This window comes from Pseudopodoces humilis, chromosome 13 (genome assembly GCF_049639895.1).
Source record: "Pseudopodoces humilis isolate 2021_Gansu_Grassland_sample_001 chromosome 13, ASM4963989v1, whole genome shotgun sequence".
Classification (NCBI taxonomy): Eukaryota; Metazoa; Chordata; class Aves; order Passeriformes; family Paridae; genus Pseudopodoces; species Pseudopodoces humilis.
The window spans coordinates 11979841-12006198 of NC_142212.1; the positions used below are offsets into that span (position 1 = coordinate 11979841).

The 26358-nt window shown below is 64.4% G+C and overlaps 7 protein-coding genes across 16 annotated transcripts; 5 read left to right on the forward strand and 2 right to left on the reverse strand.

The window, feature by feature from the left end:
- Positions 1-226: 226 nt before the first annotated feature.
- TADA3 (transcriptional adaptor 3) lies at positions 227-3141 on the reverse strand. The gene is made up of 8 exons (XM_005522049.3): positions 2637-3141; positions 2261-2511; positions 1986-2091; positions 1692-1833; positions 1438-1541; positions 1227-1336; positions 908-1093; positions 227-831 (listed from the first exon to the last, which is right to left on the reverse strand). Exons 1-8 carry the CDS (start codon positions 2841-2843, stop codon positions 639-641), a joined length of 1299 nt encoding a protein of 432 aa, XP_005522106.1. The 5' UTR covers positions 2844-3141; the 3' UTR covers positions 227-638.
- Positions 3142-3308: 167 nt separating this feature from the next.
- Positions 3309-9956, forward strand: TTLL3 (tubulin tyrosine ligase like 3). 5 transcript variants are annotated; one of them, XM_088061765.1, is made up of 12 exons: positions 3309-3491; positions 3677-3795; positions 4127-4238; positions 4312-4407; positions 6408-7004; positions 7072-7186; positions 7284-7391; positions 7645-7813; positions 7881-8029; positions 8105-8351; positions 8430-8865; positions 8940-9956. In XM_088061765.1, exons 1-12 carry the CDS (start codon positions 3489-3491, stop codon positions 9699-9701), a joined length of 2913 nt encoding a protein of 970 aa, XP_087917891.1. In that variant the 5' UTR covers positions 3309-3488; the 3' UTR covers positions 9702-9956. The 5 variants fall into 5 exon arrangements, with proteins under 5 accessions (XP_087917891.1, XP_087917890.1, XP_087917888.1 ...); XM_088061764.1 differs by lacking the exons at positions 3309-3491; positions 3677-3795; positions 4127-4238; positions 4312-4407 and adding exons at positions 5125-6047; positions 6124-6283 and having other exon boundaries at positions 6408-6731; positions 6876-7004; XM_088061762.1 differs by lacking the exons at positions 3309-3491; positions 3677-3795; positions 4127-4238; positions 4312-4407 and adding exons at positions 5125-6047; positions 6124-6283.
- A 140-nt stretch (positions 9957-10096) lies between these two features.
- RPUSD3 (RNA pseudouridine synthase D3) lies at positions 10097-12945 on the reverse strand. Of its 3 annotated transcripts, none has more exons than XM_088061769.1 (9): positions 12820-12945; positions 11510-11577; positions 11389-11433; positions 11208-11304; positions 11012-11119; positions 10859-10943; positions 10660-10786; positions 10438-10577; positions 10097-10356 (listed from the first exon to the last, which is right to left on the reverse strand). In XM_088061769.1, the coding sequence occupies exons 1-9, from the start codon at positions 12852-12854 to the stop codon at positions 10186-10188; spliced, it is 876 nt and encodes a 291-aa protein (XP_087917895.1). In that variant the 5' UTR covers positions 12855-12945; the 3' UTR covers positions 10097-10185. The 3 variants fall into 3 exon arrangements, with proteins under 3 accessions (XP_087917895.1, XP_087917896.1, XP_014106981.2); XM_088061770.1 differs by lacking the exon at positions 12820-12945 and adding an exon at positions 11961-12038 and having other exon boundaries at positions 10097-10343; XM_014251506.2 differs by lacking the exon at positions 12820-12945 and adding an exon at positions 11961-12038.
- On the forward strand, positions 12076-13209 carry JAGN1 (jagunal vesicle mediated transporter 1). The gene is made up of 3 exons (XM_005522045.3): positions 12076-12138; positions 12324-12421; positions 12501-13209. The coding sequence occupies exons 2-3, from the start codon at positions 12333-12335 to the stop codon at positions 12961-12963; spliced, it is 552 nt and encodes a 183-aa protein (XP_005522102.1). The 5' UTR covers positions 12076-12138; positions 12324-12332; the 3' UTR covers positions 12964-13209.
- IL17RE (interleukin 17 receptor E) lies at positions 13173-17754 on the forward strand. 3 transcript variants are annotated; one of them, XM_088061766.1, is made up of 16 exons: positions 13173-13434; positions 13514-13529; positions 13995-14150; positions 14247-14353; positions 14430-14553; positions 14627-14766; positions 14848-14916; positions 15017-15083; positions 15172-15359; positions 15525-15572; positions 15676-15721; positions 15838-15986; positions 16060-16128; positions 16206-16257; positions 16333-16434; positions 16624-17754. In XM_088061766.1, the coding sequence occupies exons 1-16, from the start codon at positions 13183-13185 to the stop codon at positions 17229-17231; spliced, it is 2193 nt and encodes a 730-aa protein (XP_087917892.1). In that variant the 5' UTR covers positions 13173-13182; the 3' UTR covers positions 17232-17754. The 3 variants fall into 3 exon arrangements, with proteins under 3 accessions (XP_087917892.1, XP_087917893.1, XP_087917894.1); XM_088061767.1 differs by having other exon boundaries at positions 13324-13434; positions 14624-14766; positions 16206-16434; XM_088061768.1 differs by lacking the exon at positions 16333-16434 and having other exon boundaries at positions 13324-13434; positions 14624-14766.
- Positions 17755-18126: 372 nt separating this feature from the next.
- On the forward strand, positions 18127-22422 carry IL17RC (interleukin 17 receptor C). The gene is made up of 17 exons (XM_014251843.2): positions 18127-18290; positions 18364-18385; positions 18470-18843; positions 19026-19137; positions 19204-19248; positions 19386-19525; positions 19719-19781; positions 19931-19985; positions 20078-20262; positions 20342-20392; positions 20476-20521; positions 20631-20740; positions 20849-20917; positions 20990-21047; positions 21180-21275; positions 21351-21389; positions 21796-22422. The coding sequence occupies exons 1-17, from the start codon at positions 18201-18203 to the stop codon at positions 22407-22409; spliced, it is 2169 nt and encodes a 722-aa protein (XP_014107318.2). The 5' UTR covers positions 18127-18200; the 3' UTR covers positions 22410-22422.
- Positions 22423-23124: 702 nt separating this feature from the next.
- Positions 23125-26296, forward strand: CRELD1 (CRELD disulfide isomerase 1). Of its 2 annotated transcripts, none has more exons than XM_088061799.1 (10): positions 23125-23308; positions 23773-23855; positions 23934-24044; positions 24127-24218; positions 24322-24498; positions 24587-24682; positions 24772-24855; positions 24969-25064; positions 25147-25290; positions 25401-26296. In XM_088061799.1, the coding sequence occupies exons 1-10, from the start codon at positions 23126-23128 to the stop codon at positions 25619-25621; spliced, it is 1287 nt and encodes a 428-aa protein (XP_087917925.1). In that variant the 5' UTR covers position 23125; the 3' UTR covers positions 25622-26296. The 2 variants fall into 2 exon arrangements, with proteins under 2 accessions (XP_087917925.1, XP_087917926.1); XM_088061800.1 differs by having other exon boundaries at positions 25788-26296.
- Positions 26297-26358: the final 62 nt, after the last annotated feature.

Below are 26358 nucleotides of genomic sequence, written 5' to 3' on the forward strand. Positions count from 1 at the left end.
CCCAGCCCCGCCACTCCTCGTATCTCTCTCCAGACTGAGCCCAGCACCGGCAGAATCCACCCCCACAGCCGGGAAGCGCTGTCCCCCGTGACGTCCCCAACTGTCACCACACCATCACCTGCACACGGCTGCCTTTATTGCCCGTGCTCGCGGCAATAGAAACCACCGGTACACAGAGAGCTCGGCCATCCACCCACCGGGCCCCCCACCCCTCCAGCCCCTTCCCCTCCCCACTCCCTCAAGACCACCCGTGGGGGCTGGATCTCCCCCTGCCCCGCATCACAGAGAAGAATAGGGGACCGTGAGAACCGCACCATAACATCTGGCCCCTGCAGCGACCTGGCTGATGTCACCCGAATAACAGGGGAGTGCAGGGAGGACACGGGAGTGGAAGCCACCAACCGGGGTGGGGTGTTGAAGGGAGGGACCTCCGCAACTCCACGCGGTGCCCAGCTTCAGTCAGTGACAGCCCCAGACAGGGAGGGGACAGCAGCTGGGCTCCTTCATCAGAGCAGGGAGGCTGAGCAGACTCAGGGCATGGGTGAGGTTGTGCCGGTTCCATCCCGTGGCGGCAGGGCTCAGGCAGGGCAGCACCCTGCAGGTGAGGTCCACACAGAGTGGGGGGTCCTTGGTCCCTGCTACCCATCCAGCAGCTTGAGGATGCTCTCCCGCTCCTTCAGGGTCTTCCAGGCCTGGTCCTTCTCCTTTTTGGTGGGTGTGCGCTTCTTCTGCCGGGCAGCCATGATCTTGCGGAATGCATCCATCACCTCGTTGTCAGCCATGCGGACACGCTGCCGCAGCTCCTGCCGGTGCAGTTCCTCCTTGGCCAGCCTGGGGGGCACAGGAGGGCGTCAGGCCCTGCTGGGCAGCCCCCTGCCCACACCCATCCCTGCCCGCTTGCTCTCACCGCAGCAGCTCGTGCTTCTTGGTGCGGTTGTGTGCGCTGAGTGCCTTCAGCTCTGCCTGCCTCTTGCGTAACTCAGCCAACACTTCGTCCTCTGAGTCCTCAGCTGGACGGTCCTCTGACTCCAGCAGGCCCTGGGCCACCAGCTCCTCCTTGATGCGCCCCTCCAGTGACTTGGTGTGGGGGACACTGCCAGGGTGGAGAGTGGCTGCTGCCCACCACACGCTCTTTGCTCCCTGGGATTCACAGTGGCAGGGAGCCAGCAGCGTGTTCGGTGCACGCAGGGGCAGTGCTGAGCTCCAGGCCCGCCACAACTGCTCACCTGAAGGGCTTGTTCTGGCTGCGGGGAGATGTGCCAGCACCGTCAGCTCCCGAGTCCTTGCCAGTGATCTCAGGGATTGGGGAGTCCTCAACAGGGGAGATGATGTTCTCCTAGCAAAGGGAGCATGAGGGAAGGGTTACGGTGCTGGGTCTTGGCAGCAGTGCCCCATAGTGCCAGGCCACCATGGCATGGGGTTGTTGGAGCCCCTCACCTCCACAAGGGCCTGCAGGAGACGTTGTGTCAGGGGACCAAAGGGACACCCATCCTCTGGCTGCTCATGCTGGGCTTCTGACTTCTTCAGGAGAGCATCAACATCTAGGAGGAAGCAGGAGAGGGAAAAAGCACCCCCAAAGGCAGAGAGATGAGCAGCGGGGCAGGGCAACTTCAGCCTTTCTTGGGCGTAGCTGCACTGGGCACAAGCACTCCCAGCCCTTCTGGGCAAAGGCAGGGGTGGGATTGGGGTACCTTTAGTGTCCAGCTCAGTCAGTGGTCCCAGAACACCTTTCTTCTTGTCAGCAGCAGCTGCTGCCCGGGCTCCATCCTTCTGCTCCTCCAGCAGGTCCTCTTGTGCCCAGCGCTGGGAGTAATGCTTCCCCAGAGGTGGAATCTGCAAGAGCAAGGCTCAGCACAGCTCCTGGAGCCTCTGCCTTGCCTCCCACCTCCCCAGTGCCACAGCAGCATCCCAGGCAGGAACAGTCACTGTGAAATGCCAGAGGGGATGGGGAGAGAGGGCAGAGGAAGGGCTTAGGAGCTTTTCACCTTGTAATGCTCAGCCTCATCCTCCGGTGGCTTGAGCAGCTCCTCCAGGACTCTGACCTCCTCATTGGTGAGATCAGCACAGTACGGCTCCACCGATGCCCAGAACCTGCAAGGATGTACAAACTGTGAGAGGGAGCTGCAGGGGAGCATGTGGAAGGTGACACATGTCCCCTTTCCCCCTGTGGCCCCTCTTCTCTCACACTAGAGGCAGCCCTTGTGCCACGTGCTCCAAGGAAGGAGAAAGATGATCCCAATACTTCCCAACACCCACACACCTATTTGGAGCATCATTTTTGGGGATGCGGGGCACATCAATGGGATCATCCTGGAACTCATATTCCTGGATCTTGGGCTGCAGGTTCTTGGACTTGGGCCGGCCAGGCCCAGGCCCAGTCCCATGGCCCCCTTTGCCCTCCAGCTTCTGCTTCTTGGGCTTCCCATGTTTTACAGATGTGCCCACATCGTGGTCCTTGTTCAGCTTCAGGAACCGCCGGTCACCCTTCTTATCCTGCCAGTCTGTCAGAATCTGGAAGAGAGTGATGTACCATAAGGTCCTGTGCCCAGTGCTGGGCAGGGGCACATCAGAGGCAGCCCCTTGGTAGGAAGGACCCAGACAGAGAGTCTGTCCCTGACCCATTGTGGCCCCAGCACCTGTGTCTCAGCCTCCAGGACACGAAGGCGGCGGCTGGCAGAGGACAGCAGCGTTTCCAGCTCCAGCTGCAGCGTGTCCAGCTCCTCGATGCCGATGCCATCGTCCTCCGAGCGGGCCAGCACGGCCGTGTACCGGGGGCACACTTTCACGTGGTCCACCGACTTGAAGTCATGGAACTGCAGCGGGCAGTCCTTCAGCTCGCTCATGGCGGTGGGGACCGGGCACCGAGTGGACTCTGGGGGACCGACGGGCGCACGGGGGTGCCGGGGACAGGGGAAGCCGGGAGGGAAGGGAGTGGAGTGGGGGGCTACGGAGGGTCGGGGGGCATCGGGGCTCTGTGGAACCCGGGGTGGGGGATCACCGGGCCGCTGAGGGAACAAGGCGGGGGGATCACCGAGGCAGCGAGGAACCCGGGGGGGGGATCACCGAGGGGAACCGGAGGGAGATCACCGGGTGGCTGCGGGGACAAGGCGGGGGCGGCCCCGGGGCGCAGCGGAGGCCGCGGGGCCGGGCCTGGGCCGGGCGCCCCTCCCGGCCCCGCGGGCGCCCCGCCCCGCGCTCCCCATTGGCCGCGCCGCGCCCCGCGCCGCCGTTCATTGGCCCAGCCCGCCCTCCATCTCCCTTCCCTAATATGGAAGCGCTGACAGGCCCGTACCAAGCGCCGCAAGGCGCGGGGGGAGCCGCGCGAAGTCTCGCCGCCGCCACCCGGCTCCGTGCCGCGGGGGGGCCAGGCCGCAGGGCGGGAGCTTCCCGCCGCCCCCCCTCCCTCCCGCCGCAGTGGGAGGTGCCGCGCATCCCGGAAGAGGCGATCAGCCACTTCCGTCTGCCCGGACCGGAGCGCCGCTGCCACCATGGTAGGGCGGGGGGCTCGCCGTGAGGGGCGGTGGCAGCGGGGAGGCTGGGGAGGGTCGGAACCGGGGCCGGCGGAGTGAGCGGGGCTGAGGGGACGGCGGGTTGCAGGTCGGGGGCTGGGGCAAAGGGCGAGACCTGACCCCCGGGCTCCGTTCGGGGGTCTGACGCCGCCGCCGTGTCCCCGCAGACTGCCACGCTGCGCCCGTACCTGAACGCGGTGCGCGCCACGCTGCAGGCCGCGCTGTGCCTGGAGAACTTCTCCTCGCAAGTGGTGGAGCGGCACAACAAGCCCGAGGTGGAAGTCAGGTATGGGGGCGGGAGGAGACACCAGGGGAGCCCTGCGGAGCCCTGGTTGCCCGCCCTGGGGGCCGCTGGCCCGTTCTTGCCGTGCACTGGGCACCCCCCAGCCCTTAGGCACGGGGCCGGTGGCGGCAGGGAGCCGGGGAGCTGCGGGAAGGAGGAAGGGGATCTAGCTTGTGACTGAGGGAGCATCTGCTCTGAGGAGGAACATCTTCAGAACGCAGGAGCATCCTGTAGCAAAGCCCCCGCATCCCCATGATCCCTGCGGCTCCCCTTCCCTGTTTCCCACCAGTAAATGCTTCATTTTGAGTCACTCCTGCCCTCCCTCTGTTCGCAGGAGCAGCAAAGAGCTGCTGTTACAGCCGGTGATCATCAGCAGGAACGAGAAGGAGAAGGTCCTCATCGAGGGCTCCATTAACTCTGTGCGCGTCAGCATCGCGGTGAAGCAGGTGAGGGGGGGTTTGGGCAGGGGACTGGCAGCTCAGCCTGTGGGGAAGCCTCACTTCCCTTTTCTCTCTCCAGGCTGATGAGATTGAGAAGATCTTATGCCACAAATTCATGCGCTTTATGATGATGAGGGCTGAGAACTTCTTTATCCTGCGCAGGAAGCCCGTGGAGGTGAGGTGACAGGGAGAGGACAAAGCAACTCCTGGCTCCACTCCTGACACTGGGAGGGTGTCCAGTGCATGTGAGTTTGCATGGCCAGCAGTTTGGGTGCTAAACCCTCTGGTGCTTCTCTCTTGTACAGGGTTATGACATCAGCTTCTTGATCACAAACTTCCACACGGAGCAGATGTACAAGCACAAGCTGGTGGACTTTGTCATCCACTTCATGGAAGAGATCGACAAGGAAATCAGTGAGATGAAACTCTCCGTCAATGCGAGGGCCCGCATCGTGGCAGAGGAGTTCCTTAAGAATGTGAGACTCTGAAATGGGAGGAGGAGTCTCTGATTTGGGGAGTGGGGTGTGAGGTCAAAGCCAGTGTGGCCCTTGTGCCCAGAGCCCCCCTGTCCCATTAGTAAGGACAAGCTGACATCCTGCCCAAGGAACTTCTTGGAGACAGGGAGAAGAGGACGCCAAAGGCACTTGCATCCCATTTGCTCATGAAGTGTCAGCTTTTGAGACCCCCAGAGCTTGCTCAGTGGCAGCAGCAGCCTTGGGTGGATGAGACCCTTTTGGCGGGTGCTGAGATGGTTGTGCAGTGCCTGGGGAGGCAGAGTATGGATCCCTGTGAGCAGTGGCCACACTCAGCCTCCATCCCAGGTGCCAGGAGGGTGGTGAGGGTTCTCAGACCACTCAAGCAGGGACTAACAGCAGTGTGTTTTCTCTCCAGTTTTAGGCCGTGGTGCAGGACCCCGTGGCTCCCCTGTGCTTGTGCCCACCGGGCACTGTGCCTGTGCCTGCTCCCGTTTCTCGAGGACCGCTGGGTGGGGCCGGGCCCTGCCTGCCCCTCTCTGGGCTGGGCGGGAGCAGCCCCTGCTTGCGGCAGCGCGGCCCCAGCCGCTGCCCCTGTCTCGTCTTGTTTTTTAAACAGTCTTGTTTGCTGTATCTGCCGCCTCCGTCTCCTCCCTCCCGCCGCTCTGGGCCACACCAGGGGATGGGGGGGAGGGCATTGTGGCCCTGGGGGGCAGATGATGGAATGGGAGTAGGACATGGAACTGTATGGGCACAGTGTGGCAACAGCAAACACTGGGGTCAGCCCTGATGGTGAGGAGCTGTGGGGGGTGTCAGGAGAGTATGAAAGGACTTGAAGTCAGCCTGGGGGCAGCAAGAGGCTTGGGGTGTGGGGCACAGAAGGATTTTGGGAAGGGTGCAAGGTTTGGCTGGCTGTGAGCATGTTTGTGTCCCCCCTTCTGTGCAGTGGAGCCATTGTGGTGGCTGGAGCTGGGGGCTGTGACATCACAGTGGTGCTGGGGTTGGCGGAACCACATCCTGCATTCTGACATTTGTGGTACTGGGGTTTAGAGCCCATGTCCTGTGCTGGACTCCGACTTCAGTCCCCCGCAGGACAGGGGAATAGAACAACCAGATTAGCACAGAGAGGAAGAGCCACCCACAGCTCCCCTCGCTCTCAGTCTACCATGGGACAATGTGACACAGAGAGCAGCACTCCAGGCACACCCCACCCCAGACAGGGACGGCACTTGAGCAGGGTACACTCCAGCCACCCCACGGCCCAGCAGGCTGGGGACAAGGGCACGGTGTGGCATCCTGGGACTGTGAGGTGCAGCTGGGACATTGGCACGAGGCTCAGCAGGTCAGAGACTGCCCTTTCAAGGGCCCGAGGTTTGGTCAGTCAGAGGAAGGCAGGTCAGTGTTTTCTACCTCTCCAGGGCCGTGGCAGCCCCTGTGGGACTGGGGACAGTGGGCTCAGACAAGGCTGTCCTCACAGGGCACTCAGCAGCCACCACCAGACACCAGGTTGGCTACCAGCACTTGCTTAACCTTGAGCAGCTCAAGAAGGCCAAGCTGCATGTGGAGATGGCCATTAAGGTGAGGGACCTGATTTTACACCCTTCAAATGCCACTTGCTTCCATTTATTGCATTTCTGGCTCAGGAGAGCTGAGCCAGAGGAACCAGGACTGGGGCAGGCTGAGCCCACTGGTCTCTGCACAGGAGAAGAAGATCTTCACAGTACAGGGCCCCTACCCCATCATCCGGCGCCTGATGCGAGCCCGGGGCTGGGTGGAGAGGAAGGTCCCCAGCACGGGCAGACGGATGGTGAAGCATCGTGGTGACCAAGACAAGCAGCGGCAGGAGACAGGGCCAAGTAATGGTGGTGGTGGGCAGGAGGAGGCACTGCTGAACCCAGGTGGGGGGGCACAGCCTTTTCTGGGGACCACACAGCCCCCGCACTACCCATGGCGACCTGCTGAGGAGGAGGAAGAGAAGGAGGAAGAGCAGTGTGATGAGGACCCCAACGGCATCCATGACCTCATGGTTAGCAGAGGGCTTGGGGCTGAGCTCTGCCACTGCCCCCAGCACCCTTCCCCTGGGACCCCAAGCATGGGTGCACAGCCTTGGACAGGGGATGAGGGTGGGATGTGGGCTCTGTGTCCCACCCGGGTTTCCTTCCTCCACCAGTCCTACCTGGTGCGGGACCAGTTGCCAAACTTCATCTGGACCAACTTCCTTGAGGCCACTGACCATCAGCTGCTGCAGCAGGACAACGTGGTGAACCACTATGCCCGGGTGGATGCATTCACCACCAAGGTGGGAGGCTGGAGCCCTTGGGGAGGGGGATGAGATCCAGTAGGAACTGACAACCTCCTCTAAACAGGAGGGGCTGTGCCTCAGCCTACAAAACCTGCCGTGGATTGAGCAAGCTGACCCCAACACCTTCTTCCCCCGGTGCTACCGGCTGGGGAACGTGGATGAGCGGGAAACTTTCATTGGTGAGCTGAAGGCTGTTGCCCTCCCGTCTCTCCTTGTTCTCCCACTGCTCCAATGTCCTGTGCAGGACTGGCTAGGGATGATGCCTCCTTCTTGCAGAGGATTTCTGCCTGACAGCAGCACGAAGCCTGCTCAAATTGGCTCTGGAGGAGGCTGGGGACAGGCCAGTGGGGACTGAACAGGTCCCAAACAATGCCAAGGGGGCAGGTGAGTACGTGGAGGCGACATCACCTGGGGATGATGGCAGAGAGTAGTTAGAGACAACTGATGCCTGAGCTTGGAGGCATAGCCACTGCTCATGGTTGTGGCCTGGGATCCCCCACTCCCTCCTACTTGCCCACCTTATGGGTGCTCTGCGCCCCACCCCATCCCCATGCACCCAAAGCTACCCATCCCACAGAGAAGTTCTGGCCAGAAGGCTGGCATAGGAGTCATGTCTCTCACCCCAAGCATTCCACAGCATGGCCAGCCTCCCCCCTGTACCCTGAGCTGGTGGAGGAAGCCCTGGAGGTCTGTAGGCAGCACCTGGGCGTTCTGCAGCACCACGACATCGACAGGAACACCCCGTCCCCCTGCAGGACATGCATTGACTGGGACCGCTTCCTGCAGGAATACTACCACGTGGCACAGTGAGTGCTGAGTGGGATGGGGGGCACCATGGCAGGGCTGATGCCGACGGCCTCTTCCTCCCCACAGCAAGGGGGCAGGGTTGGTGCTGACCCAGCAGCAGCGGAAGCAATGCCAGAACCTGCTGCGGCGCCTGGCACAGCAGCTGCCCCAGCTTGACATGGAAGGCAAGCTCAACGTCTGGATCCTCAAGCCTGGCGCTGAATCCCAAGGCAGGGGTAAGGCTGGGGGAAGCGGAGAGCACACAGAAGCTCCCCATTTAGGAGGGATCCCACAATCACTGTGTTCCCCAGGCATTGTCTGCACAACGCAGCTGGAGGAGGTGCTGCAGCTGGCACGGAGCTGCATGGCACCCTCGGTTCAGGTGGGCAGATGGGTGGTGCAGAAGTACGTGGAGCGGCTGCTGACCATCTTTGGCACCAAATTCGACATCCGGCAATGGTTTGTTGTGACTGACTGGAAGCCACTGACTGTCTGGTTCTACCGAGATTGCTACCTGCGCTTCTGCTCCCAGCCCTTCTCCCTGTGTCACCTGGAGCGGTGAGTGCCCCCCACCCCAGCTCCCCACACCCCAGCACCCTGGCACCCTCTGACCCAGCCACACTTTCCCTGCCCTAGTGCCAGGCACCTCTGCAACGTCTCTGTCCAGAAGTGGTACAAGACGTCACCAGACCAGGACCCCCGTGTGCCCCCTGACAGGATCTGGTCCAACGAGCAGTTCCAGAAATACCTGGCACAGCTGGGGCAGGCAGACGCTTGGCACCAGATGCTGGTGCCCGGCATGAAGGCGGCGATCCTGAACACGCTGCGCAGCGCCCAGCACCAGGTGCGCTTCCGCAAGGGCAGCTTTGAGCTCTACGGGGCCGACTTTATTGTCGGGGAGGACTTCCAGCCCTGGCTGCTGGAGATCAACTCCTGCCCTACCATGAGCCCCTCCTCGGCGGTGACCCGACGGCTCTGTGCCAATGTCCAGCGGGACACGCTGCGCCTCGTGCTCGACCGCAAGGACAACCCCACCTGTCCCATTGGAGCGTTTGAGCTCATCTACAAGGAGGTAGGCTGAGGGGATGGGGGGGCAGACACCCCCCAGGCACACTGAGCCCCCCACTCCCTGCTGTCTCCCTGCAGGCAGCTGTGCCCAAGCCTCTGTCAACACGTGTGAAGCTGATGGTCAAAGGCTGTTCCCTGAAGAAGCTCCACCCAGCACAGCAGCAAGACCAGAACAAGCCCCCCACCACTGTGGCCACTGCCCTCCATCACCCTGTGTCCCCAGGGCCCAGCACCACCCACGTACCCAAGAAAGCACAGCATCAGTTCCTCACCATGGTGCCTTGTGTCCCCAAGCTCCTCCTGTCACCAGGGGTCAGAACCACCAAGGCTCCCCAGAGAACACGGCATCGCTCTCCTACCACGATGCCCACTGCCTCCAAGCAGTCTGTGTTGCCAGGGGGCAGAACCACCCAGGTAACCCAGCCCAGAGCAGCAACAAAGAAGCTGCCTCCTCTGGAGCAACAGAACCACTGCTCTTCCTCCAGCTCTGACCCCCCAGCACCACCAAAGCTCCAGGTCTCCTCTGCTGAGAGCCAGGGTCTGCCATGGCTCAGTTGCCTGCCTGGGCAGCCCCAGGCTGCACAGCCCCGGATCAATGGCTGTCCCATGAATTGGGTGCCTGTGCCACCACCCCGGGGAACCCCCAGCAACCCCTGGCTATCCCAGGGTTGTGCACGCTCCTTCCGTCCTGCCAAGCCCCAGCAACAACCTCCGTCTGCACAGAGCACCAAGACCCTGTGCCTGGAGCAGAAGCACACGGCAGTTACCACTGGGATAAAGAAGACTTGGGACACTAAGACACCCCCAGGAGTGGACAGAGCTCCACCTGTCCTTTGTTAGGCCAACAGTGCAGCACTTCTCATCCCAAAGAGTTCCCACTGCTGTGTTGTGGTACCCACCTCCTCCCTCATGCGTGCTTTAAAATAATTCTGTGATAAGGAGTCTGTCTCAGACCTTCTGTGCATGAGAGCTGTGGAGAGAGCTAGGACTGCCCCTGGAATGGGGTTGTGGGTGGGAACTGGGGCTGCCAGGGCAGAGAGCAGGCAGGAAAAGCTGCCTCTGCTTCTGCCTGTGGTCGCCCCTGCCAGACAGCTGCAGTGGGTGCTGACAGTGCTGCATTCTAGCACTTGGAACCAGGGCAGGCAGAGAGTGGTGGCAGAGCTGGTGCCCCCACCAATGCCAGACAGACAGACAGGAAAAACGCATCCTCTGTGTGCCAAGAAAAGAACTGAGTGTTGAGCCACCCAGGCAGCAGGAGCAGATTTTAATGGGGTGGCAGAGAGCAGAAGGATGAAGTGGGTGTCCCCCTGCAGCATTAGGGCTCCTAGTGCTCAGGCAGCCCCAGGCAACGCAGAGTGTGCAGAAAGTAGGGTGGAAGGGGGGCACAGAGGGGGCCCTCAGGCAGCACTAGCTCCTGTAGGTGGATGTGGAGTGGGAGGTGATAGAGCTGCCGTGGAGAAAGCCCCAGCTGGGACACCAACTCTTCATCCAGCACCTGCAATGTGAGTGGGCAGCTCAGTGGGATTGCTGAGGGCTGTGCTGAATGCCCTACCCAGCATCCACCCTGGCCATGTACCTGTGTGCGGGTTGGGGCAGTCTCGGGGGTCAGAAAGAAGGGCATTCCCAGCACCCTGCCGACGTGGGAAGAGTACTTATGGTCACCCAGGGCTGGGCACAGCAGCAGTGTCAGGTGCACTTGGAGCTGTTCTGGGAAGGCTGGGGAGGAACAGGGAGAATGTGAGATTGCAGGGGTCAGGAAGCACGGCTGGGGTGGCGGAGATGTTGGGGGGCCACTCACCTGTCCTGGGCTGGAGCTGGAGGAGAGCACAGCCCCCCACGCTGCTCAGCACACGGTAGCGTGTCAGGGTGCTCTTCACATCCTTCCTGGCCAGGCTGCGGCGTCCTGGGGCTGGCACCGGCACCACCTGCAAAGCACAGCCCTCAGCACTCCCTGGGCTATCATCCCCCATGCCCCCAGCCCAACGGCACCCCCTTACCATGGCTCTGTCCCCCTGCTGCTGCCAGCACAGCCCGGTGCAGATCTCACCCTCCACCTCCGCCGGGACTCCCACGGTGATGGCACTGCAGGGTAAGGTGGTGAGAAGGGGACAGGACCCCCGTGCCAGCATGGCAGGGTCCCAAGGACTCACCGATATGTGGCAGGGTACTGGCCTCTCAAGCGAGCATTGGTGAAGAACTGTTGGAGCTTCTTAGTGGTGTGGTAGCAGCTGGACAGGAGGACAAGGCCAGAATACTCCCTGTGGGACATGGCTGCTTGAGACTTGGTGGGCGAAAGGCAGTCCCAGCTCCACCCTAGGACCACCAGCCTGGAACCTCCTACCATACCTGGCAGGAGCCTTCACCACATGGAGCTCAGCAGCGAGGCCCAGGTGTCGTCTCAGTGCCGGCAGCAGTGCATCCAGGCTCAGGTCCCCAGGGCGCCCTGAGGAGATGCTGGTGGGTCAGCACCCACTGAGCCCCCCATGCAGCTACCCCTGCAGACCCCCCATTGCTGTCCTGTACTCACCCAGAATGGGGAGGCCCGGGGGCTTGTTCAGCGCCAACAGGGCTCCTAATGAGGGGAAGTCTGGTCAGCAGGCACCTTCTTCACTGTCTCCCTTGCCCCCATTCTCCCCTGTCACAGGTACCTTCCCGGTGCACCACGGAGCCCTCCAACAGCCTCAGCGTCTCCTTGGGGCCCAGCAGCCGCCTCCACCTGCAGGGGATGGAGTGAGCAGGCAGACACAGGGGGGACTTCCCTCAGCCACCTACCCTGCACGCCACTCTGCGTGTCCATAAATCTCACCCACCACTGTCTGCCCTCCTCTCCACGTGTCTCTGCGCCCTCATGCTTCCCCAGCCCCTCTGTGCTCACGCATCTGCAACCCCACAGGTATGTCCCCAATCCCACAGCCCCAATCTCATAATCTCTCTGTACCCTCGGGTACAATGGGCTCCCACCAGCCCCCACGCGTGCGCATCTCCAGGTGCCTGCACACCCCTGGGCGGGCACCCCATGTACGCCCGCCCTCTCCGCACACATAACCGCACCCCATGTTTTCACCCCTCCGCCCTCGCGCGCCCCCGCGCCCCGCTGACCCCGCGGCGCGCGCTCCCGGTCCCGGGCGCGCCAGCCCTCGCGCGGCGGCGGCGGCGCTCCCGATGGCCGCCATGGCGGCACCGCCGCGCCTGCGCCGAGCGGTTTCCCCCCGGCATCCGGAGCCGGCGGCCGCGGCCATAGAGCAGCGGAAGTGCGGGCAGAGGGTCCCGCCCGCAGGTGCGGCACGGCGGGGAGCGGCGGGCCGGGGGGGTCACCCCGCGGCTGTCCCGGAGGGCCGGGCGGTCACGGGGAGGGAGCCCCGGGGCTGTCGCTGTGGGAGGGAGGCCCGGGGGGCTTGTGCCGGGGCTGCGCTGGGGAGGCGGGCAGGGAGGGCGGCCCCGTGTGACGCTGTGTATCCCCAGGACAGCACCATGGCCTCCCGCGGGGGTCCCCGCGCCGCCGGCACCGACGGCAGCGACTTCCAGCACCGGGAGCGCGTGGCCTCGCACTACCAGATGAGGTAGGTGTCCCCTTTCCCGGGGTTCCGGGGGGGACACGCGACCCCAGCAGGCCCTGATGGCCACACACTCTCTCCCCAGCGTGACCCTCAAGTCGGAGATCAAGAAGCTGATCTACACGCATGTGGTCATCTGGTTGCTGCTCCTGGCCCAGATGGTCGTGGGGCACCTCAAGCTGCTGCCGCACGACCAGGTGGCCATGCCCTACCAGTGGGAGTATCCCTATCTGCTCAGCATCCTGCCCTCCCTCCTGGGCCTTCTGTCCTTCCCCCGCAACAACATAAGCTACCTGGTACTCTCCATGATCAGCACCGGCCTCTTCTCCATGGCTCCCCTCATCTACGGGGCCATGGAGATGTTCCCCATGGCACAGCAGCTGTACCGCCACGGCAAAGCTTACCGCTTCATCTTCGGCTTCTCGGCCGTCTCTGTCATGTACCTGGTGGTGGTGGTGGCCGCGCAGGTGCATGGCTGGCAACTCTACTACAGCAAGAAGCTGCTGGACTCCTGGTTCACTAGCACGCAGGAGAAGAAGAAGAAATGAGTGGGGATAGGTGGGCTCCGTGAGGTGCTGAAGCTCTGCAGTTCAGTCCTGTGGGGCAGCGCTGGCGCGGCTCCGGTGGGTGGGGATCCTCGGGGACCACGGGGTGGGTGTCTGAGACACGCCACGGCCCCGGGCTCTCACGCAAGGGGGAGATCCCCCGAGGGCTGGGGCCGTGGAGGGTCCTTGGGGGGCGTGCCCTTTTCCTCCGCGTGTTGCTCTATGGAAATAAAGCACCGTCCGCTCTCCCACGCGAGTCTGCGCCCCGGAAGCGCCGCCTGGCAGCGGGGGGCGGCGGGGCCGCACGTGCCGGTGGAGGAATGCGGCGGGGCCGGCCCGGGGCGGGGCGGGGAGTGGCGGCGCTCGGCCATGGGGCGCTCGGTGCTGCTCACCGCTGCCGCCGCGCTGCTGCTGCTGCCGCCGCCGCCCGGGACGGGGGCCGCCGTGACCCGCCTCCGGGTCTCCGCCAACTTCGTGAGCGCTGGGGAAGGGAGGTGGCCGGGGAAGGTGGGGGCGGGCGGCGCCGCGCTCATCCCCGTCTCTTTGCTTGCAGGAGTGCCGGGCCACCGGTGAGTAGCGGCGGGGCAGGGCTGTCAGCGCGGGGCTGCTCCTGCTCGGCTCCAGAGTGCGGCGGCATGGTGGGGCTACCCTTGCCCGCGGCTACTGGGTCCTGGAGGATGGGGGCCGGGGGGAGGGGGGTGCGCTCCCGGTTTCCGGGGTACCGGGTTCCCCGCTTCCGAGGGCTCTCGATCCTCGAAACTTCCTGACTTCCTGGCCTCTGGGGCTCCCCGCTTCCAAAGAGTCCGGATCCCCGGGGTTCCCTGTTTCCGAAGACTCCCGATCTCCAGAGATTCCCACTTCCGAGGGCTCCGAATCACCGGGGCTCCCGGTTTGCCAGGACTCCCCGGGGCACCTCCTTTCCGAATACACCTCCCCCGGGCTCTCCCCCTTCCAAGCACTCCCAGTCTCCGGGGCTCCTGCTGCCTGTGGGACCCCCGGCGCACGGCCGTCTCCCGTCTGCTCTCCCCCTGCAGCCGATAGGACGCTGAGCCGCCCCCGCTGCCGCCGCCCTTCCCGCCCAGGGCGGCCGCTGGAGCCGCCCGCCTTGTCGCTGAGCCGTGCCCGGCTGTGCCTGCCCGCGCAGCCCTGCCAGCCCTGCCTGCGGGTGCGCCTGGCCCTCCCCACCTCAGGTACGGGCGGGGGTGGCGGGGCCGGGCCTCCCCGCGGCAGGGGACACACACCCCGTCCCCCCACCCATGTCAGCACCCGACGCCGGTTTCTTGCAGAGCTCGGCGGTGTCCGGGGACTGCAGCTCACCTTCCTGGAGCTGAGCTCCAACCGGGCTGGCTGGCTGCAGGTTTGGCAGCGACGCCGGGTGTTGGGCAGCTCAGCGGTGAGTCTGCGGTGGGCGGTGGAGCCGGGGGACACCGAGGCCCGGAGTACCCCCACTGACCCGCTGTTTCCTGCAGTGGCAGGTGCAGTTCGACTGCTTCCCGGCAGAGAGCGGGCAGCAAGTCCTCGTCTCCCTTCGCACCATCCCAGATCGGGGCTTCGCCCTAAGCTGCAGCCATCTGGTCACCGCTGAGCCACCTGGTGAGACTGAAGTGGTTGGGAGGTGTCCTGGGGAGACGCCGGTACCAGCTGTAACCCCCTGCCTGCTCAGCAGGGCCTGTCTTTACCCATGCTTGGGTTCCTGAGGTGCGGGCCATTGAGGTGTGGGTGCCCGCGGGTCCCGCCCTCATGGTGCGGCTGTGCCACCAGCTGGCCCTGGAGTGTGAGGAGCTGCCCCAGCCCTTCCACCAGCAGGTAACGGCTCTGCCCCCCGACACCCCCGTCCCAGACTGGGGGACACAATCACTGACAGCTGATGTTTCCTCCATGTTGTAGGTGCTGGTGCCAGGAGGCCACCACATCTCACTGCGGTATGAGTTCCTGGTGCCCTGCCTCTGCATTGAGGTGGGTTGCCCTCCCTTACGGCCACCAGAACCCATTCCTCTGCCCACGCATGAGCGGTGGGGGCATATCCTGCCCTGACCATCCTGCTCTGCTGCCCCAGGCCTCCTACTCCCACCATGACAGCCCAAGGAGCAAACACTGCCCCTTCCGTGACCGGCCAGATGCCTGTGAGTGCCTGGTGCCTGTGGGGAGGGGAGATGAGTCCCAGGGGTGTCCCTTGGTGTCTTGCCATCCCACTGATGTGGTGCCCCACAGATGGTCCTGAGCTGTGGTCCTCAGTGCGCTTCCACGACTACAGCACCAGCAGCAAGGACCAGATGGCGATGGAGCTGAATGCCACCTGCCCCCTGCACCCACAGGCCACCCTCTGCTGGAGGGAGGCACCAGATGAGGCTGCACCCTGTCATGACATCCCCAATTCCACAGCCAGTAAAGATGGGCAGGTGAGGCCTCCTGATCTTGAGGTGTCACAGGATGTGGGACCGTGCCACTGGCTGAGGCATCCACTGGATCTCAGGGTCCCTAAAGGGCAGTAGGTGGGCACGGGGGTGCCTGTGGACTGTGTGGGTCAGAGATGGTAACTGTGGTACACTCTCCATTTGTTCCAGGTGTACATATTGGACAAGGTGGACGTGCACCCCCAGCTCTGCTTCCGAGTAAGCCCCTGTGGGTGGGTGGGCACCACCTTGGAAGGGGCTGGGGGGCTGTGGTGGGTGAGGGCAGCTCACCCTGCCCTTTCTTGATCCCACCTCCCCTCAGTTCTCCTACAAGAACAGCAGCCATGTGGAGTGTCCCCGCCAGCCAGGTGAGATCTATGGGCAAGGGCAGCCCTGGGCTAAGCACAGTCCTGCCCTGGGGCCTCTTGCACCCCTCACCCTATTGGGCATCCTGCAACCTCGCTACTCTTTCTGGTGGCCGCAGAAACTGCCTGGAATGTTTCAGTGAGTGTGTGGGGGCTCCAGCTACGCCTGCACCTTACCTCCCGCATCCCTGCAGCCTTCAGCGCAGCCCTGTGCCAGCGCCGGGGTGGGCAGTGTGAACCTGAGGCCCCACTCTACACTGTCACACAGGTGAGTGGTGCAGGGCTGAGGGGGGGACAAGGTATGGACAGACCCACACTGACCCTGCCCTTGTGCGTTGCAGCCAGAGGGCTCTGCTCCAGGGGAGTTGGCGCTGCTGCTGCCAGTGCAGATCCTGGGCAGCTGCGTGCTGGTAAGGTGACTCTTGTGCTGTCATCTGTGCTATGGGAGACCCAACACGGTCCCCCTCTTACCCAACCCCTTCCCCAGGTGTGGCGCTCGGATGTGCATTTTGCTCGGAAGCAGCTCCTCTGTCCCGATGGTGAGAGGGGGTCCCGGAGGGGAATCAGGGGGGAGTGGAAATGGGCAGACATCCCCTTTACTGCCCCTCTCCCAGTCTCCCGCAGGCACTTTGGGCTGCTGGGGCTGGTGCTGGCACTGGGACTGGTGGTGACTGTGCTACTCCTCAACTGCTGTGGTGCCTGGAGGCCAGATGATGGTGAGGAGCACCCAAGGGGGCTGCAGGAGGGACGGCAAAAGGGGCTGGAGTGCCAGGGGGTGCCAGTTCCTGGGCTGCAGGGGGTCCCAGGGTGGTGGATGGCAGATGCTGTTGGATGCCGGGGTGTCCCCAGGGGATGCCAGTAGGACACAGAACTGAGTTGTCACTGCTGTCCTCTCCATCCTGCAGGTGTCCCTGGCGGGCGCCCTGTGCTGCTGCTGTACTCGCCAGACTCGGAGGAGCATCTGGGGCTGGTGTGTGCCCTGGCCGAGCGGCTGCGTGCAGGGCTGGGCTGCGATGTGCGCCTGGACCTGTGGGAAGCGGGTGGCTTGGGTCAGGCAGGCGCCCTGCCCTGGCTCTACGCCCAGCGGGGCCGCGTGGGCCGCCAGCGTGGCACTGTCCTCCTCCTCTGGAGCCAGGGCAGTGCCCGGCTCTTTCATCGGTGGCAGGTCGGGATGGCCGACGGGACGCCTGGGGATGCCCATGACATTTTTGGGGCAGCCATGGCCTGCCTGCATGGGGAGCTGGGGGCGGCGGGCCGCGGCGGTGGGTGGGTCCTGGCATACTTCAGCCGGCTCTGCAGCCCCCATGATGTCCCCCGACCTCTTCGGCCCCTACCCACCTACCGCCTGCCCCGACAGCTGCCCGGTCTGCTGGGTGCCCTGCGGGGCAGCCCCCCGGCCACTCGCCGCTGCCGTCGGGGGAGGGTGGGGGGCCTCTTGCATCGGCTGCTGGAGGTGGGGACTGGGGAGGGCAGCCCCCCGCCCCGGCCCCCCGGGGCAGCTTCTGGCACCTGAGTGTCACCTGAGGCTGGGCGTGGCTGCGGGGAGTGCAGGGCTGGGCCCGGCTCCTTGGTGAGCGCAGGGCTTCTGCCAGGAAAAAGCAGGGCTCAGGTGAGCCCAGGTGTGCCCACTGCGGCGGCAGGAGGGGTACCCACGGGTGCCCCGGGAAGCGGCTGTGGGGGTCCAAGCAGGACTGGCCTCAGTCATGGAGTGTGCTGCTGAGGCCGAAGCGAGCAATCCAGCTGGTCATGTGTGGCTGGGAGTGGAGATGCTGTCCTGAGCAGGGGCAGCTTTATTCCCATACCTGCTCCAGAGGAGAGCCCATAAAAGCCCCTTTGGATGCCACAGCCAAGCGAGAGGTTCGGATGGTGCAGGAAGAAGCTGAGAGATGGGGAGGCTCCCTGCCCTGCCCTGCCCTGCCCAGGCACAGGTGGCTGGAGAGGCAGGTGCTGGGCACAGCCTTGCCCTGCTCTTTGCCTTGGCATTGCCAGCGGGACTTGGTCTGGGGTGGAAGCAATAAAGGTGTCATTCCACCTTGCCCTGTTGTCTCTGCTGTACCGGGGAGGGATTCGTTGGTGCCCTGCAGGGTCGGGGGCTGCCCAGTGCTCCTCTGCAGCACGGAGGGGCAAGAGGACGCACCCGGCTGGGCACAGCCTGTACGGGCACGGCTGCCACACCATGTCCCACAGCCGCAGCGGCTGTCCGGGGCAGCCCGGCACCGTGCCCGCGCCATGGAGCCAGCTCGTCTCTGTGGGGCCCCAAGCCCTCCAAGGGTGCCGGGGCAGGGAGCCCTGCGTGGTCGGTGCGGGAACAGGAGGCCCCACCCCAGGGCGGTTGCTGACGCCACGCAAGGACCCGGGTGTCCGGGATCAGAGCAGGAAGCGGGAGCCGGCGGCGGCGGCGGCGGGGCCCGTGGAGCCAGGAGAGAGGCTGTTGGGAAGTAGCCAGCGTGGGGCCGGGGCACCCCAAAGTCCCGGCCCCACCATGAACGCCCTGGGACAGCTCCTGCTGGTGCTGGTGGTGGGGTCTGCGGGTGGCCGTGGGGACCCCCGCGACACCCTGGCCTGCTCCCAGGTGGGTTGGTGTCAGCAGCGCGCAGGCCTGGGGCACCTGGCACCACCACCGGCCTCAACCCTGCCTCCCCCAGGGCCTCACCTGCCGCCTCTTGGGTAAGTGCCATCACCGTGCCATGGCCCCCACCCCACCCAGGGCATGGGGACTTCACCCCCATACTGTCCTCTCTGTCCCCCCAGACACCGATGTGCTGTGCGGGACAGAGCCCCCGGGGCCCAGGCACGGGCTGGCCCTGGCTCGTCTGCGGCTGGAGCCGGCACTGCGCTGCACCGAGCCCATGGCCTGTGTGCCCTGCCTGGAGGCACGAGTGCGCCTGGCCTTGCCACCTGCCACAAGCACCGCCACGGAGTCCCGTCTCTCCGTGCAGCCAGGCACCTCTGGGATAGAGGATAGCGGTGATGGGGCACAGTGGTCACCAGTGACTGGGGCTACCTCGTCCCAGCCCAACGTTACTGGGCTGCTGCTCCTCTCTGGGCACGCGTACACCTCATCCCGCTGCGTGGCCGTGGAGGTCTGGGCACCCTCGGGCCCCACGCTGCGTGGCCGAACCGTGGTACGTACATGTGGGGCACTGGGGATAGGTGTCCCAACAGTGTCAGTCCCTGGCCACTGGGGATGTGGGCACTGGCATCAGCACATCTCTCTGGCACGGGGGTCCCGTTCCTGTGCCCTAAAGAGGTGGGTGCTGGCAGTGCCGGTGCCTCACCACAGTCGGGTGGTGGTTTTCCTGCCCAGGGTTGGGTGATCTTCCGGTGCTTCGAGGCGCCGCTGGGCTCCAAACTCCACATCTCGGCATACATGAACTCACGGGGCCGGCAGAGGCTGAGCCAGCAGCAGCAGGTGCCAGGTGAGCCCCGGCAGGTCCCCTGCAGTGGACCCAGCCCCCCTGCCAACTAATTCACTGTCCCCACAGACTGCTCGTGGCCTGCAGCACAGGCTGCTGTCCCCCAGTGCCAAGGTAGGTGCTGGTGTCACCCTGCCTCAGTTTGTATCCCCTGGGGAGAGCCAGGCACTGGATAGCAGGGCTGACAGTGATCCTGGGGGTGCCGTGCTCTGTGCCACGGTGCTGGGTGACCTGAGCTGCCTCTGATACAGTGCCCAGGCTGCGGGTCTCCCCGGGGCAGAAGGAGGTGGTTGTGGAGGTACAGGGGGCTGCAGTAGGGCACAGCTACACACTCCGGCTCTACCACAACCGTAGCCATGGCAGCAGTGGGCCGGGGCGTGCAGTCACCACGGTGAGTATGCACCCTGTTCCCTGACCCCCCCACCCTGTCTGTTCTCCAGTCACTGCCCTCCTCCCCATTCCCGAGAAGCCATGTCTGTGTTATAGGCAGTGTGCTGGGAGAGGGTCCCCTGGGGGCTCATCTCCCTGGGTGACCCTGCTGATGGTGATTTGCCATGGGGTGACCCACATCTGGTTGCTGGTAGCGGAGCAGTCCCAAGAACTTTGTCCTGCCTGCCGATGAGGTGCTGCCCTGCCTCTGCCTGCAGGTGGGCATCCAACCAGGCACCACAGGGGTGGCAGGATGACACTAAAGAGGGGCTCCAAGCTCCATGTATCTTCCTCTGGTATTCCACGGGTGCCAGACAGGTCACAGTCACAGCATGAATATTTTTCTTGTCTCTCTCCCCACTCCCAGGTCTGGCTGGAAACCCAGGACCCACTACGGGCCACCCTGTGCCCCTTCTCTCATGGTACGTTCACTCTGAGGCTGGGGGGGCTGGGACACCGTGGGACCTGAGGGGACAGCCCACAGAGTGACACCCCTGTTCTGGTGCTGCTGCAGATGCCGAGGCCTGGGAGCGACTGTGGGCGCAGAGCCGGCTGATCCTGCACATCGAGGGGCAGGTGCTGACCTGCTCTCTCTCAGCCCCCTGCGACCTCCTGGCTGAGCTGGTGCCCTGCTGGCAGCCAGTGCCCTCCGGGCCCTGCCAGCCCCTCCCTGGCCTGCAGCAGCCTGCTGGGGGGCAGGTGAGTGGGGCTTTGTGGGGCACTGGGGGCTTTGTGAAGGATGGTGGTGACAGTTACGGAGCATCCCTTCCACTCACAGGGACCCCAGGAGTTTGGAGGGCTGCGGCCACACCCCAACCTCTGTGTGCAGGTAGGACAGCGCTCTGCCCCACAGCTGCCCCACGGGCAGCTCTACATCACCCCCAGGCACTATTAATCCACTCTCTGGGGCAGGTGTGGAGCAGTGGGCAGGTCCGGCTGACCCAGTGCCTGCGGGACCGTGAGTACTGCTGGAGTGGGAGGGTAGAGGCAGCCTGTGGGTCCAGCTGGGGGGAGGGCCCTCCTTGGCTTCCTCTCACCACCTACCCAGCCCCCTGGCACATTTATAGGAGCTCTGCCCGGCCGCCCTGATGACCTCCTGCTGCTGGAACATGGGAATACCTCACTGTGTGCCATGGAGCAGGGTGCCTGCACACCCCTTGCCAGCTTCACCAGCACGGTAAAGAGGAAGGGACCACCATGTCCTGGCAGCAGTGGCTCTGGTGGCACAGGGACCCCTGTGTCCAGCAGTGGTGGCACTGCTGTCTGATGTGCTGTGTTGTTGCAGGGAGCAGGGCACCCTGGGCTGCTGGAGCAGGAGCTGCAGCAGGATGTGGCAGTAGGGCAGTGCCAGCAGGTCAGTGTGAGCAGCCAGCGGGCAGTGGGCAGGGACTGGGCAGTGTCTGACATGTCCTTGTGTCTCACATAGCTGTGGCACCCACTGAACAGCACTGGGGTTGCACTCTGGGCCTGTCCTCTGCAGAAGTGTGAGTGTTGATAGCCAAAGTGGGGAAGAGGAGGGATAATAAAGGGTTGAGGGAGGGGACCCCCTTGTGGAACCACAGGAGACCTCTGCTGGGTGCTGGGGGCCCTTGGTGGATGCAGATTCTGCCCTGCAGACCTGCGTACCCACTGGGCACTGGTGTGGATGGGGGTGCTGCTGGGGGCCATCTGTCTCCTACTGCTGCTCTTGGTGAAGAAGGAGGACATGAAAGGTGAGTGGTGCACTTCTGGGGGCTGTGCCTGGCCTGGGACCCCTTCTGGGATCTCACTGCCTCTCCTCCCTGCAGGATGGCTGAAATCCCTGAGGGCTGGCTATGGCTCTAGGGGTGAGTGTGGGCAGCCTGTGCCTATCCCAGAGTGGGGCCTCAGGGCGAGTGGGCAGCCTAGGGCTATCGCAGAGGGGTCAGATGACAGAGTGAGGATTAGTTCATGTTTGCCTGCCTGACAGGTGTGTAGGGGTTTAGGGAACTGAGAAGTGGGATTGCAACCTGCCTCCCACTGTGTCTGTCCCTTAGGGTAGGTAGAGGGAACTGGGGGACTCGCGTCAGTGAGGTCTCAGCTGCTTCCCATTGGGGCTGTTCTTTAGCTTGGGTACAGGGGGTGCTGCAAAGCTTGGGCAACCGAGGCAGGGGATGGTCTCCCCCATCGTGGGTGTTTCCCAACATGCCTCCCACCATAGGGTGGGTACAGGGTGCATAGAGGGATCCAGACACTAATGATTGCCCCCTTCAGGTCCACTGCACGGCCGGCGGGCACTGCTGGTGCATGCAGCAGAGCCGGTGGCAGAGCGGGCAGCATGTGCCTTGATGGCAGCTCTGCACTCACTGGGGCTGACAGTGGTGGCAGCACCGGGGGGTGGCAGTGGGGTAGCGGCTCTGGGGCCACTGCCCTGGCTGCATGCCCAGCACCACCGGGCACTGCGTGACAGTGACACTATCATCCTGCTCCTCTCGCCGGCAGCCGTGGCTGCTGCACATCAGTGGGACACCGGGGCCAGGGTTGTGCCAGAGTCCAGGGCCGCTGAGAGCAGCCTTGGGCCCCGGCACAACCCTGGCCCTGATGATGTCCCCACTGTGGCGCCCTGCGAGGTGTTTGCGGCGGCTCTGTCCTGTGCCATGCCAGTGCTGGCGGTGGCCAGTGCTGGTGGGCACTATGTGGTGGCCCGGCTGGAGACCTCGGTGCCAGCAGTGCCCCCAGCACTGCGGGCAGCCCCTGCCTTCGCACTGCCCAGCGAGATGGGGGCGTTCTTGCAGGCACTGGCAGGACCAGCTCGGCAGAGGGGCCGGTGGCTAGAGCCATATGTGGCGGTGGTGGCCGAGGCTCTGCAGCGAGCAGTAGGGGAATAAAGGGGTGACAGTACTTTTGCTGAGTGTGAGTCCAGCTCTGAGTCCAGCAGGGACTGGGATGGGTTGGGAAGGAGTGATGGGGTGGACTGGGATGGTGTGGAGGGGGATGATGGGGAGGTATAGGGGGGGACAGGAAGGGGGCTGGGCTGTTTGGGGCATGAAGGGGAAGGTTGGAGGGTCGATGGGGAACTGAACCAGTTTAGGGGTATGAAGGGAAACTGGACCAATTTGGGGTGGTAATGGGGAACTAGACAAGCTCACTGGGGGGTGATTGGCAACTGGGACAATTCGGGGGAAAGTGTGAAAAGAAATTGGACCAGTTTAGGGTGAGATGAGGGGGAACTGGGCAAATTTGGGTACAGTGAGAGGAAACTGGACCAGTTTGGGGGGGGGGGGGGGAAGGTGAACTGGCCTGGTTTGGCCGGGGGTGGGGGGGAATGTTTGAGGGCCCCGCACAGACCAGGCGGGGACCGGGCCGGTGCGCTCCAGACCACCGGCCCCGTTGCGTGCGGGGTCATCAACTCCAGCCCATCAGCGCTACCTCCGCCCGGGCCTTTGCCCGCGGTCCCTTTAAGGCGCGGGTGGGCGGGCCCAGGGCGCGGCGCGGATTGGCTGGGAGCGGGGGGCCGGCGGCGGCGGCGCGCGGCCATTGGCGGGGGCGGCGGGCGCTGAGTCAGCGGGCGTGGCCCACGTGGTGCGGGCGGGGCGGGCGGACGATGGGGCCGCTGCCGCTGCTGCCGCGGTCGCCCCGGCGCAGGGGGCCCGGGCTGGGGGGAGCCCTCCTGGGCGCCGCCCTCCTCGGGGGGGTTTTGCTGGCGGCTCACGCCGACCCCGACCCCCACCGAGACGGGGCTGAGCCGTGCCGAGCCTGCCGCGGCCTCACCGACAGCTTCATCAGGGTGCGGGGCGGGGGGGCACAGGAGTGATGGAGGCCGCGGCGAGGGGGCGCGCGGGGGGCAGTGGCATCGAGGGGTGTGGGGTGACACAGCCGCTGCTGCGGGGGGGGGAGCTGGGGGCAGTCACGGGAGGGGCCCGCGGGTGGCACACATGGGGGACACGGCCTGGAGGTGACAGTGAGCAGGGACGAAGAGGGTCCTGGGTGGGGTGATGCGGTTGGGGGGCCCAGAGGCATCACAGGCCGGGGGGTAAGGGGGGGGTGACCGGTCCCAGTAGAGGGGTGTCTTGGGCGGAACAGTGATGAAGTGGAGGCACTCCTGCAGCATTCCCAGGGGCACAGTGACTGGGCTCTGGGGAGGGAAGAGGGTGGCAAGTCCCTGGAAGTGATGTGTCTCATGGAACCCTACGGATAGAGGGGTTATTGGGGGGGTCCTATGCCTGCACTGCCACTGCCCCATGCACCCAGGGCCTGGAGCGGACAGAGCATGAGGGCTTTGGTGGGGGTAACACAGCCTGGGAGGAGGAGAAGCTGTCCAAGTACCAGCACAGGTAAGTGACCCCAATGAGGGGCTGGGGGAGCCCAGCTGCTCCAGAAGTAATATCCCACACTGACTCGGGTCTCTGCAGTGAGACCCGTCTGCTGGAGGTGCTGGAGGGTGTCTGTGCCCCCTCGGACTTCACCTGCCACCAACTGCTGGAGCGGAGTGAGGAGCACGTGGAGCAGTGGTGGTTCCATGAGTGAGTCTGGGGACAGGCACAGGGGATGACAGGGGGCACAGGGGATGGCAGGGGGCTGAATGCTGTATCTCCCCCTCCCCAGGCGGCAGCAGCACCCTGACTTTTTCCAATGGCTGTGTGTGGACAGACTGATGCTTTGCTGTCCACCCGGCACCTACGGCCCGGACTGCCGGTGTGAGTAACTGTGGGATGAGCAGGGTGCTGGTAGGGCTGGAGGGGCCCCCCTGGCTGCTGCCCCCTGCCCCAGCTGCCAGCTGGCTGGTCTCTCCTCATGCAGCCTGTGCCGGTGGGCCCCGACAGCCCTGCAGTGGCAATGGGCGATGCGATGGTGACGGCACACGCCGCGGCACCGGCCTCTGCGTCTGCAGCCCGGGCTACGGTGGCCCCTTCTGTGCCGAGTGTGGTGACGGCTACTATGAGGCCTCACGGAACAAGAGCCACCTCGTGTGTGCTGGTAGGTGGGGGCTCTACTGGTGCTGCCCAGGCAGTGGGTACAGGTAGCTGCCCCCTGCCTGTGTCCACGTTGCCCTCCCTGCCCACAGAGTGCTACCAGGCATGCGGGCGCTGCACAGGGCCCGAGGACTCCAGCTGCCTTCGCTGCAAGAGGGGCTGGGTGCTGCATGAGCACCGCTGCATCGGTGAGTGAAGGCCAGGGATGAGCTCAGGGCTGTGGGGGCTGCATCCCCAGAGCTCAGGCTCAGTGGGGCCATTCCCATCTTTCCTGCAGACATAGATGAGTGTGGCACAGAGATGGCGCATTGCCGAGCCAACCAGTACTGCGTCAACACGGAGGGCTCCTACGAGTGCCGAGGTCAGGGGGAGGTGGGGAGTTTTCATGCAGGTGGCTCTTCCCTACTTGGGGCCAACCCTGGCTAGGCTGGGAAGGAGCTCCAGCAGCAACCCTGTCTCCTTTCCCTGAGGCAGACTGCTCCACAGCTTGCATTGGCTGCATGGGTGCCGGGCCGGCTCGCTGCAAGAAATGCAACAAGGGCTACTGGCGGGATGGAGCCAAGTGCTTGGGTGAGTGCCTCCCATGGACTTGGGGGCCATACTTCCCCCTCTTCACTGCCCAAGCCCTGCTTGATCCCTGCCTCCCCTCCAGACGTGGATGAGTGTGCCAGTGCCGAGGAGCCAGTGTGCACAGGGGTGCAGGAGGTGTGTGAGAACACAGAGGGCAGCTACCGCTGCGTCTGTGCCCAAGGCCACATCCGCCGAGACGGGCAGTGCGTTGAGGACAAGCCCCCTGGTATGGCTTAATGCAGCACAGGGGGACATGGGCATTGGGCAGGGGGTATGCGACACAGTGGGGGGCTCTTGTTGGTCAGCTGTGCCCTCCCACGAGTATTGTCCGTGCAGATGCCCCAGAGAAGGGCTTCTTTGATGACGTGACTGATGACGAGGTGGTGGTGCTGCAGCAGATGTTCTTTGGTGTGATGATCTGTGCCCTTGCCACTCTGGCTGCCAAGGGTGACATGGTCTTCACCGCCATCTTCATCGGCGCCGTGGCCGCCATGGCCGGCTACTGGCTCTCTGACCGCAGTGACCGTGTCCTCGATGGCTTCATGAAGGGCAGATAGCTCTGGAACTGCTGGGTGCAAGTGGAGGGGCAGACTCAGCTTGGGGTGCAGGGCCTCCCCCAAGCAGGACTGGCTGCCAAGGCCGCATCCTGCACATGATGCTGTGCCCTGCATGCGTTCCCCAGCCCCCCTTTAGCATAGGATCTTGTTTTCCCTGTCCCTGCAGAATGAGCCAGGAGTACCTGATCCTGGGGGCTCCCACACAGCCTCCTCTGGCTGGGAGGGGTGATATCAGGCAGTGCAGCATCCTGTGGGGGGCACAGCATGCTGCCCCCAGTTCCTCGTGGTCTGGAGGAGAGGCCTGGCATTGTGACAGGTGAGGGCGTGGAGGGGCAGGTGAGGGAGGGAACCTGCTATCTGCCCCAAGGCTGGGGCTCCTGGCCCTGTAGGACTCCCCTCCCATGAGGCCATTCCCTGTGGGAGAGTGGGAGGCTGCGTCCCCCCATGCCCTGAGCTGTGTGGCTGGGAGAGCTGCCCCCCATCCCTGGGCAGAGCCCATCTCCCCTCCCAGGCTGGGGTGCCAGGGGCCCCTAGCCACTGGCAGGGTGCTGTGCCAGTGAGGGGGCCCTGTGGGATGCATGAGTGTGGCTGTTGCATTTGTCCGTGGTTTGTCTGTCGGGGTGTGCCCATCTGTCCATGTGTCCATATCTCAGGAAATAAAGCTCTGCACACCCAGCTTGGCTGCTCAGGGTGGGAATTGGCGGGGATTGGGGGTGCTGCTGCCCGCCACCGCTTTC

Excerpts from the sequence above, each read along its gene's own strand:
- IL17RE (XM_088061766.1), top strand. The coding sequence starts at position 13,183 with ATGGAAATAAAGCACCGTCCGCTCTCCCACGCGAGTCTGCGCCCCGGA. Across the intron at positions 14,917-15,016 it reads TGCCCTGCCTCTGCATTGAG|GCCTCCTACTCCCACCATGA; the intron begins GTGGGTTGCCCT and ends CTGCTGCCCCAG. Across the intron at positions 15,573-15,675 it reads ACCCCCAGCTCTGCTTCCGA|TTCTCCTACAAGAACAGCAG; the intron begins GTAAGCCCCTGT and ends ACCTCCCCTCAG.
- TTLL3 (XM_088061761.1), top strand. The coding sequence starts at position 5,761 with ATGTCCTGTGCTGGACTCCGACTTCAGTCCCCCGCAGGACAGGGGAAT. Across the intron at positions 6,048-6,123 it reads ATTGGCACGAGGCTCAGCAG|GGCCGTGGCAGCCCCTGTGG; the intron begins GTCAGAGACTGC and ends CTACCTCTCCAG. Across the intron at positions 7,005-7,071 it reads TGGATGCATTCACCACCAAG|GAGGGGCTGTGCCTCAGCCT; the intron begins GTGGGAGGCTGG and ends TCCTCTAAACAG.
- IL17RC (XM_014251843.2), top strand. The coding sequence starts at position 18,201 with ATGAACGCCCTGGGACAGCTCCTGCTGGTGCTGGTGGTGGGGTCTGCG. Across the intron at positions 19,782-19,930 it reads TGCCCTGCCTCTGCCTGCAG|GTCTGGCTGGAAACCCAGGA; the intron begins GTGGGCATCCAA and ends CCCCACTCCCAG. Across the intron at positions 20,393-20,475 it reads ACCCCAACCTCTGTGTGCAG|GTGTGGAGCAGTGGGCAGGT; the intron begins GTAGGACAGCGC and ends TCTCTGGGGCAG.
- CRELD1 (XM_088061799.1), top strand. The coding sequence starts at position 23,126 with ATGGGGCCGCTGCCGCTGCTGCCGCGGTCGCCCCGGCGCAGGGGGCCC. Across the intron at positions 24,045-24,126 it reads GAGCAGTGGTGGTTCCATGA|GCGGCAGCAGCACCCTGACT; the intron begins GTGAGTCTGGGG and ends CCCCCTCCCCAG. Across the intron at positions 24,856-24,968 it reads GGGCTCCTACGAGTGCCGAG|ACTGCTCCACAGCTTGCATT; the intron begins GTCAGGGGGAGG and ends TCCCTGAGGCAG.
- JAGN1 (XM_005522045.3), top strand. The coding sequence starts at position 12,333 with ATGGCCTCCCGCGGGGGTCCCCGCGCCGCCGGCACCGACGGCAGCGAC. Across the intron at positions 12,422-12,500 it reads GCCTCGCACTACCAGATGAG|CGTGACCCTCAAGTCGGAGA; the intron begins GTAGGTGTCCCC and ends CTCTCTCCCCAG.
- RPUSD3 (XM_014251506.2), bottom strand. The coding sequence starts at position 12,034 with ATGGCGGCCATCGGGAGCGCCGCCGCCGCCGCGCGAGGGCTGGCGCGC. Across the intron at positions 10,787-10,858 it reads AGCAGGGGGACAGAGCCATG|GTGGTGCCGGTGCCAGCCCC; the intron begins GTAAGGGGGTGC and ends TGTGCTTTGCAG. Across the intron at positions 10,578-10,659 it reads CCAGCTCCAGCCCAGGACAG|CCTTCCCAGAACAGCTCCAA; the intron begins GTGAGTGGCCCC and ends GTTCCTCCCCAG.
- TADA3 (XM_005522049.3), bottom strand. The coding sequence starts at position 2,843 with ATGAGCGAGCTGAAGGACTGCCCGCTGCAGTTCCATGACTTCAAGTCG. Across the intron at positions 1,337-1,437 it reads TCCTGCAGGCCCTTGTGGAG|GAGAACATCATCTCCCCTGT; the intron begins GTGAGGGGCTCC and ends TCCCTTTGCTAG. Across the intron at positions 832-907 it reads AAGAAGCACGAGCTGCTGCG|GCTGGCCAAGGAGGAACTGC; the intron begins GTGAGAGCAAGC and ends TGTGCCCCCCAG.